At 41.6% G+C, this 10110-nt stretch overlaps 1 protein-coding gene across 6 annotated transcripts in view; it reads left to right on the top strand.

Annotated features, from left to right (window-relative positions):
- The window catches only part of LOC109466436 (C2 domain-containing protein 5-like), a 46360-nt gene extending 36852 nt beyond the window's left edge, over positions 1-9508 (top strand). For 2 of the 6 annotated variants that reach the window (XM_019764155.1, XM_019764154.1), the window contains 11 exons: positions 1304-1435; positions 1742-1802; positions 1961-2022; positions 2828-2917; positions 3552-3641; positions 4270-4354; positions 5181-5237; positions 6021-6293; positions 6618-6769; positions 7300-7446; positions 9307-9508. In XM_019764155.1, coding sequence (XP_019619714.1) covers positions 1304-1435; positions 1742-1802; positions 1961-2022; positions 2828-2917; positions 3552-3641; positions 4270-4354; positions 5181-5237; positions 6021-6293; positions 6618-6769; positions 7300-7446; positions 9307-9480 — 1323 coding nt within the window. In that variant the 3' untranslated portion in view covers positions 9481-9508. Of the gene's footprint in view, positions 1-1303; positions 1436-1741; positions 1803-1960; positions 2023-2827; positions 2918-3551; positions 3642-4269; positions 4355-5180; positions 5238-6020; positions 6294-6617; positions 6770-7299; positions 7447-7952; positions 8018-9306 lie in introns of those variants that run through there. The other 4 variants (XM_019764157.1, XM_019764158.1, XM_019764156.1 and 1 more) reach the window with 4 other exon arrangements.
- The last annotated feature ends 602 nt before the right edge of the window (positions 9509-10110 follow it).

The following is a 10110-nucleotide window of genomic DNA, read 5'->3' as shown; positions in this document are numbered from 1 at the left end:
GACAACAAACACGCCCGGCGTTGCGTGTGCGTCGCAAGCCAAACTTTAGGAAGCCAGTAGACAGTAGGTCCTCGTTCTAACATGAATAATTCCTGCCGAATATCACTAGAAAAATTGTCCAGATGTTCTGCTTAATTTAAAATGATAAACTGGGGTTAAAAAAAAACAGTTTTCTGAGCTGAGAGTTGGCTAGGGCGCGAAGGTATCGAAGGAGCCGGCGGCTTGCCCACATCGGCAGCGCAGCGTGGATCCGGCAGCGTTTGCGACAAATCGAGGCCGCAACACGTGTGGCTATGTAGTAACATTGTTGTACTAATACATGTAGTAATCTCTGCTGCTTAAACAAGCATCTAAACGAGGACGAAAGATCCAACGTAACGAGGACCAAACACCCATGACCACGAGGACGAAAGATCCATAATATAATAGGACAAGAAAAACGGTTCATCATTTTTAGAAACGAAAAGAAATTGGCGTCACATGATTGTCACTGAGAAAAAGTGACGGATAAAGGTTCACTAGCGTTATAGCCGGCTGCTAAGTAAACAAACATGGCGTCTGGCCGGGTCGACTCCGCCGATTCATAGTGATTTCTTGTTCCCAACGTCATATAACAAAGTCATATACGACTTATTTCATGCCAGAATGTAGCAACTTGCGGTACCTGCATCAAAGACCTCTTCATTTCGGTAGATTTCACTTCTGTACGGCGATCGCGTTAAACAAACATTTCGTAGTCGGCAATGTAAACAAACATGGCGACTGGTCGGCTCGCCTCCGCGATCGCCGATCGCCAATTCATAACGATTTCTTGTTCCCGCGGCGATATACACGTTACTTCATGTCAAAATACAGCAATTCGATATGTTATCTCATCATATCAGGGTGTATTCCGGTAGATTTTAGCCTCCTATATGTGTTTTCCGGTGTTTTCCGGTGTTTAACTGTGTTTTCCGGTGTATTCCGGTAAATAGGCAGACCCGGCTGATATCGTAAACTACTGAAAAAGTACATGTATAAGTAAAAATACTGTACAGTAAGAAATACATATATGTAGCAGCCATCGAGGACCCAGTTCCAGAATTCTCCAGAATTGGGTTAATCCCCAAGGGGTCCTCAATGCCTGCTACATATTTCTTACTTCATTTTTACCCATAGTTTACAGTATTAGCCCATTTAGATGATTGTAAGGTTGTTGAGATGTAAGAATTAGTCCAGAATTACATGTAAGGTTGCTGGGATGTGGGAATTGCAGAATTAAACTAGAGGTTTTTATGTACATTGTACACATTACTGTTCCCAGGAGCTGCCTGACGTGGCAGACCATATGCCCAGCAGTCCGGGTTGCCATAGTAACCACTCCCACAGCAGCAGCGGGAGTGACCTCAGTGAACTTGACCTCTCTGCCGGCAAGAAGGAGGCGTTTGTCATTGAGGTACATGTAATTATGAATAATCACGTCATCACTTTATCATGATAAGAATATTAATTTACCTCTTGTATTTACTGTACAGTTACAAAATGGACCCCCTTGAGTGACCGAAGTTGGATTTTTGTGACCCTTGTTTTGTTAGATGGGAAAATGATGGACAATGTGAAAGTATGATTAACAAAACGCAAAAACCATTAAGAACCATAATAAAATTAGTCAGGGGTCTGAGGAAAAATGGTGCTTTTCCCAATAATTGGGCCTGTCATATGATCCACATGTCTTAGACCACCTTGTTCCTTCTTGTTCCAGATTGATGATGCTGAGGATGAGGATATCGTGTCCTTAATGTTGGACTCACCTGAACCTGAAGGTAGAACGTCACTTAACACAATGTTACATATGTGCATGTAGGGATCAAGTACATTCCATGACTACATGTAGATTTAGTTTCTTCCAATGCTGAAGGAAAGAAAGTTTGTATTGAAAGAACATTTTGATTCTAAGATGTTTCTCTTTCCTCTGTTTCAGGTTTCCAGTCCTGTAACACCGAGCTGCCCCCTGGGATCCAAATTCTCACAAGTAATGTACAGGTACATGCTCGGTTATGTCATTGGGATTTTTTCTTCATGTATAAAAGGTTTGTGTGTCTGCGTGTGTGTGTTTGTGTGTTTGCGTTTGTGTGTATCTGCATGAGGGTGTGCTTGTGTGTGTGTGTGTGTGTGTGTGTGTCTGAGTGTGTTTGTGTGTGTGTGTCTGCGTGTGTGTGTTTGTGTGTGTGTGTCTGAGTGTGTTTGTGTATGCTTGTGTGTGTCTGCGTGTGTGTGTGTGTCTGTGTGTGTCTGTGTGTGTGTCTGTGTGTGTGTCTGTGTCTGTGTGTGTGTGTGTGTCTGCGTTTGTGTGTGTGTGTATGTCTGCATTTGTGTGTGTGTGTGTCTGCGTGTGTGTGCGTCTGCATTTGTGTGTGTGTGTCTGGGTGTGTGTGCTTGTGTTTTTGTGTGTGTGTCTGCGTGTGTTTGTATGTGTGTATGTGTCTGCATTGAAGTTCAAACATACATTATTATACGTGACTGTGTGTGTGCTTGTGCGTGTGTATGTGTATGTGTGTCTGCGTGATTTTGTGTGTCTGCGTGTGTGTGCTTGTGTGTGCGTATGTGTGTGTCTGCGCATGTTCATCTGTGTGTGTCTGCATGTGTGTGTGTTTGTGTGTCTGCGTGTAGGTGTGTCTGCGTGTGTGCTTGTGTGTGTGTGTCTGTGAGTGTGTGTGTGTATGCTTGTGTGTGTGCCTGCACATGTGTGTACATGTGTGTGCATAGCATGTTTCAACTTCAGCTGTACTTTTCTAACCTTTCAAGTATGCATTAAATTTTAAGACGTGATTTTAAACTTTTCCCCCAGACATTTACAACAGTGATGACATACAACGATTCCCAAGCCTTGGCCCACCACAGCAGACATCTAACTAACATCTTCGACAACATTCTTAAGGTGTGTACATTATCATGGACAGCTTTAAGCCAGTAAGCAACATTATTATGTGATAAAGGTAGTTTCATGACAGTCTTTTGGCAATGGCAACGGATTGGAGAATGTGAAAGACATTGACAGCCTGCCTCATCAGTTCCAAACACTGACATGTGGTGAAGAAAAGAGTGTTTACTTGTTTTTAGCTGCCATACAATCGTTTGTTACCTTAAGGCCACAGCAAATAATTTTTATTGATGACATCAGCGTGCGCATTAATTTTTGCCTGATTTTTGAAAAAAAAAAGCAAGAAATTTTGTTGCCTTCTGACATGCCGAAAATGGGTAAAGTTGTCTGTTGCCATGCCGGAAGGTGGATGGCAGATAACTATGAAGAGAGGAGACAAGAAAAGGCTCTGATTTAATGTTTTGTTTCTTACTTTGAGGCAGTGATATGTGATGCTGGCTGTGTATATGTGATGTTCCCACTGAGTAAAAACCATTTGTACAATGATTGAGTCAACATTTTAAAATGTAGGAACCTTTTTTTTTTTCGTCCCGCCTTGTTTTTTTTTGCCCGCTCGCATTAGATTTGGAGTCTGCTGAGGATGTCATCCATAAAATTAACTTGCTGTGGCCTTAATGTTTCCTCCCCTCAGACCCTGTATTTCAAGCTGCGTATGATGGTGCCCTGCTGTCTCTCGGACGTACGCTTCCATGTCGCCATTCCAGAGGACAACGAAATGCAGGTCAGACATTCAGCTCTTATAATGTTTACCTCGAATTTCGCAAAAGGAAAACATATTGTTTTTGCTCTGTTTCTTCATCTTCTTCCATTCCAAAGTTAAATCAATGACCTGGACTAGATGGCATTCACCTTGGTAACTGGTGCTGAAGCAGACACCTTGTGATGTTGGATCCCATTATGTAGCAAGTGACAGGACAGAGTTGGAGGAACTGATCACCATTATATTTATGAAATTGTGTTTAAGTAAGAATAAACAGAGCAGGAGTTTGCAAAGCTAGACCATGTTGAGGTTAACATTCTGCACTTGCTTTGAAAGATACCTTTATTATTTTCTTGGTCAGTAGAGTCTCCATCTTTAACACATTGTGAGTCTTGCTTGAGCTATGCCAATATGATTAACAGGATTCTTGGATTTAGAAAATAAATTCTGTAGAGCTAGAAGATCAACATTGTTTTTTTGACTGTATCTCATGAATCTGTAGAAATTACAAAGGAGTCTGGAAGATTTCAGTCAATACAGGATTTGTTTTTTAGGCCGGCAAATGTAATCTCTATTTTTGCAAAACTTCTTTAAAGGTCTACATGTATGTGTAGATTTGTAGTAATCTTTCCCCTCTCCCGTTGCCTAGGTTACAGTGACGGCTGCAGCTGTAGGTTTACAGGAGAGTCCACCATCAGCCAGTGAGACACAACCCCACGTCAGGAGGAGACAGAGTCAGTGTTTTCTTTGACCTTTTGTTTGAGAAAATAAGGCCACAGCAAGTAATTTTTATGGATGACATCAGCGCGCACAATAATTTTCACCTGATTTTGAAAAAATAAACCAGAAATTTTGTTGCCTTCTGACAGTGGTCACCATGAGGAAAATGGGAAAAGATGTCTGTTACCATACCGGAAGGTTAAGACAGTTAACTATGAAGAGAGGAGACAAGAAAAGGTTCTGATTTAATGTTTAAAATTTGTTTCTTACTTTGATGCAGTGATATGTGATGCTGGCTGTGTATATGTGATGTTCCCACTGAATCAAAACCATTATGTACAACGATTGAGTCAAATTTTAAAATGTAGGAACCTTGTTTTTTCGGCCCGCCTTTTTTTTCCCCGCTCGCATTAGATTTGGAATCTGTGGAGGATGTCATCCATAAAATTTACATGCTGTGACATCACAAATGACTCCATTTTTCCCTTATTATTTTACACAAATTTTATGGACGGTAATGGCACATAAAGACAATCGGTGACAACACATATAACACAACAAAACTGAGTCATAAAATCAGGAAAACAAGAGTCTGGGTCGTTGATGAACCTTAGACATCCAGGTTAACAAGATTTAAAAAAAATTTCTCCAGGAACTGGATATGATTTTGGAAACTGTCAGACATTTCAAGAATCGTTTCTACCAATTGAAATTTAAAAACAGATGAACTTTCATACTGAACCTTTTTCATACATGTACATTGTACCTTCATGTGAGTTCATGGCCTTCATTGTGTTGTTTTGTTTGTTTGTTTTCCATCTCCTCTGTCTTGTTTACCAGGAGACAGTAAACTCCAGGAAAGCAGTACTGAAAAACAAGACAATGACAGATTTCCAGGTTTTGTGTCCATCATATGTCATACATCATGCTGGCTTAATCCGCTCGCATTAAGCTAGCTGCACCCTGCAAGGAAGCTGCTCCAATCAGCAGATGTTTGTGCACCGGAAAATCAGCTAGAATCAACTATTGCTGCTTTTGTTTTGATGCAACGTCATAATTTGCTAAATAGACTCAATCAACATTTAATTATCTGGAAAGTATTGTTCTACACTTTACCAGACTATGATTTTTGCCATTTCATGTTCAGGTACATGTAGATCATAGTAAATCAACTAGTTACCCCCTTTTTGCTTTGAATTTCATTACCATTTGTGTTTTGTCATGCTTTTCATGACATAATTTCTTATTTTCATATTTTCTTATTTTCGTAATTTCATATTTCAAAAGCATCTGACTGTTCCTTTTAAAGACATTCCTAGTCTCCACCACCCTATTTTGTAAACTGAGACAGCCCAGATGACAAAATGTCTTGTTTACTTGTTGTGATATTAAGTTTGTTAAAAGACTTGTTGTTGTTGTTGTTGTTATTTAATGTCCTGCTAACTCCATTGAGGATGTTGGCAAAATGTACTGCACCTGTAATACATGGTCCATATTCCACCTTGGCAGACCGTTTCATTTAATGTTGTATTTGGATATCCAAGGATGACATCCCATCTATAATAATTTTTCAAATGATGTGCTGGAAAAGATATTGTCTGCAACAGGCAAGATTCTGATGCAAAGTTGAACAAACATCCATCTTGTTTACATATTTATCTGTGTTTGTTTTTTGTGTAGAGTCCAGTGAGAGTGACCGTGAAGACATGATGTTTGTGATGGACGGAGACCCAGAGTCCACCCCCCAGTCCAGCACTCCCACCAAACTCACCCCTACACAGCACATACCAGGTCAGTCTCACCAAACTCACCCCTACACAGCACATACCAGGTCAGTTCCACCAAACTTACCCCTATACACAGCACATACCAGGTCAGTCTCACCAAACTCACCCCTACACAGCACATACCAGGTCAGTTCCACCAAACTCACCCCTACACAGCACATACCAGGTCAGACCTCTAGCATCCCTTTCTCTCATTTTTTTTTTTGTCTTTTCTTTTTAATTGACAATGTATGATTTTCTCTACTTTCCTGTTATGATATCCTTGCCTTTCCTTTTTTTTATCAATTGCTTTTTCGTCCATACCTTGCTTTTTGCTTACTTGGCATCTTGCACAAATGTCAGCTCCCAATCTTTCTTTTCTTCATAGCTACCAATCTTTCTTTTCTACATTCTTTTCTTCTCGTAGATGTGTGTCCCCCTGTCTGTTCTCCATCCTCCCTTCTTGATTCCCCCCTTCTGTCTGTCCTGACCGTCTGTGGTGTTCCCGCAGGGCCGCGTACGTATAAGCAGGAGGGTCGCTCGCAGCTCACGCCCCACGGGATCCAGCTCAGCCCGCTGTCGTACGTGCCGGGCGGCCGCGTGGAGCGATACCTGGGACACGTCAACATGTTCTTCATCCGCGAGAGTACGTCGGTCCGAGAGGTGGGTTTCTTCATGTGTTGTTTTTGATTTGATTAATTTGATTTGGTTTATTGAAATTGCAACAGTGCAATACACGTGGAACAGAGGCAGCTGTTGCTGGTGTTGTGTCCCGCACATAGAAACGAATACTGGACAGACAATACTCCTTTTCACTTGAGTCTAGTGGGGAAAGTCATGTAAAATGCCTTCCCAAGGGCACAAGATCGGTGGCATGTCAGCACTCGAACCTGGGACCTCTTGATTCCGAGTCGTGCACGCTGCCGTTGCGCCACACAACCCCACAGGGCTTGTTTTTGCAGGGCTTGAAATACTTTTTCTGTACGTAACAGTATATGATAAGAAAAAAATAGGAGGAAAATGTACCAAATGTTTCTTCTATTCATGAGCATGCATGAATGGAGTTGTGCACAAGTTCCTGCTGGAGGTACAGGCCATCCTGCAGTCCCACGTCTCGATGCTAGGGGGCGTATGTGTGATGTTTAACACTCTCTGGAGATGTACTAAATGTCTCTTCATTCCCTGTATTCCAGCATGGTGGGATGAATGGAGTTGTGCACAAGTTCCTGCTGGAGGTTCAGGCCATCCTGCGAGCCCACGTCTCGGCGCTAGGGGGCAACGCTCTGCTGTCTCACACTGTCAGCCAGGTGGTTCTGCTGGACAACCCCAACAGGAACCAGGTGGGCACGAAAGTTTAAAAAACAAGGCAGGCAATAAAAAATATTGCCGTGGCGACGGTGTATAAATTTTTGGTTTTGTTTTATGCATATGTTTTCAAACCGACATGATTATTTGCTTTATAGAGCACAGGGTTACTGCCTGACCCAATGTTGTTGTCATTACTGACTACAAATTATTAGGTTCCCCTTTAGGTATTGCCCCAAAATCTTGGGTATCTAATTCTACTAGCCTAAGGCCTCAAAATAGTAGGTAGCATGCAAAATTACAACGTACCTGCATGCAACAGACAAATATAAAGTATAGAATACTACATGTAGTATTAATCAAATTAAGAACTGTTACCAAACCATTGACAACGTTTTGCGTAGTATGCAAGTATGACACAATGTGGTCAGCAGACAGGCTTCGAACTCTTGACCCTTTGAACCAGAAGCAACATGCACACAACTTTCCCACTTGAAACTGTTACTGACACATTTCTCCCCTATGTACATTTTTTGTACAGCTGCAGTGTCTACTGAATGTTAGTGGGGACGCCGCTAATGTGGCGTACAACAGTTAGACCACACCGTAAGCATGGCTAGTATGCCACAATCCTCCATGGGTGCTTGGGAATTTGGACTAAAAACTACAGGCATGCAATCAAACAGCCGTCCAAATTTGGCTTTTCATTTAGCATTTAACCTTGGGTATGTCAAGGGTCATACATGTGTACATGTGCATGTATGTGCTTTGTTTAACATGTGATCCAATCAGTGTTCTAGCCAATCATCACAATTTTGTTTGGCGTAAGAACATAATGTCGAGTGCTGATGGTGGAAGCCATCGCAATCCTAGGGGGGTGTAGATCTGTGGGCATGCTCCCTCGGGATAGTTTGAAAATACCCCGACCAGGCCCCGACTATTTCTTGCAGTTTGAGATTCAAATTTTGCTGGGAGACTAAGCTTACGTTGATGACATCTCTCAATGGGTGCCAATTTTTCCCGTCACAGACGTCAAATTGGGCAGAATATTTTCCCATAACTGGTTAGAGAGAGAGAGATAATGAGCAGCAAAATTAGCGACTAGAACACTGGATCCAATTGATTATTCACTCGCGAGAAGTCTTGCATTGCCAGCTGTTGCAGTAGTGTGAGGTATTGGTATGGTCATGGTCAAGGGAGATTTTGTTGCTTGGTGGTAGTGCTATCATGGAGGGTGTGGATTGTGAAACCATGCAAATGCCAATTTTAGTATATTAATTGCATTCATTGGTAACCTTATTGCTGCATAACATAGAAATCTTGCAAATTCATGGAAGCTGCAGGTTTTGTATGATCGCCTCAAGATGCATATTATTAAAAGAACCAACTTGGACCCTCTAGCCAGCTACATGTAACTCCTCTGGTGTGCTATTCAGTCTGTCTCTAATAATTTATCCAGCAACCCATCGGAGTCCGTTAGAATGATGTTAATAAACTTCATTCCAACACAAAGGGTACACAAGGATCAAATTTTCAACAACCACTGTTGCCTTCATCATAATGATTATAATAAATGACCAATCAGTTCTGAACGTAAACCCGTAAGAGTTATAATTATTTCCAAAATCATAATTTATCCAGTTGCTTGAATAACTGTTTTTTGCCGTAAGAGTTGCCATTACAGACAAGTGACCTTATTAACATGAGACTTTACGGGTATTTGATGTTAGGTATAATTAAAATTTTTTTAGCACTGTACTACCGTACTATAGTATAAGGATTATTATTATGATTACTACCAACACAGTTCCATAAACCACTGTAGTCTGGTAGAGGCTAGTGGGCCCGGCAGTGAGAGATTGTGTAACGCGATGCTGATCTGTTGTGTCCTGCAGGGCCAGTGCCTGCTGAACGTGAGCGGTGACGCGGCGTGTGTCGTGTACTATGGAGACCAGATCCTGCCCGTGTCCGTCCCCTTCTCGCTAGCTGCCATCGCGGACAGGTCACCCATCGCCAAGTTCAGCCCAAAGGAGGCCAAGAGGAAAGTCCCCCTCATGACAGACTTGTGACAGTGACCTTGTGGATATAGTGTACATGACAGATTGACTGTATAGATATAGAGGCACATCAGCAGAACATACTGCGCCTGTGTAAGGCATTGTAATGTACATGTGTATTACACGTATATGCATAGGACATGGGCAGAACGTTTCATTTAAGGTTTGTAATCAAGTATTGAAGGATGACACTTTTCAATTATGTGTGTCGAAAAATATAATATCGTCTGCAACAGGCATCTTTGAAGCAACGTCCAACAATAATCATGAAAATTCTGGGTTTTGTGCAGGTGCAGTACATGCTGCCACAGTGCTACCTGTAGATAGGCTTGTCATTTTAGGCCACACCAATTTGATTTGTTGGTTCCCAGAAAAACATGATGAAGACAAAGCCTGAGGACCAGGTTTATGCCTTAAAAAAAGGTCCGTGATCAGTTTTACGCTGACAACAATCATAATTATTTTATTATTCATGTTTTCCGGTATTTCTAAATCAAAATGTCAGAAAAGCAAGGCCTTAGAGGGCTGAGCCTCATATTTTGTGGAAGGTGATACAAGAAAGGTTGGAACATTTATAGAAATATTCACTGAGACAAAACAAGAATGATTTCCTTAAAATAGTATCCAAATTTGTCAGCATAG

Source organism: Branchiostoma belcheri, unplaced genomic scaffold, assembly GCF_001625305.1.
Source record: "Branchiostoma belcheri isolate BF01 breed outbred unplaced genomic scaffold, Haploidv18h27 scaffold167, whole genome shotgun sequence".
In the NCBI taxonomy this organism is placed as follows: Eukaryota; Metazoa; Chordata; class Leptocardii; order Amphioxiformes; family Branchiostomatidae; genus Branchiostoma; species Branchiostoma belcheri.
This window is presented reverse-complemented; position numbering and strand designations above follow the sequence as displayed.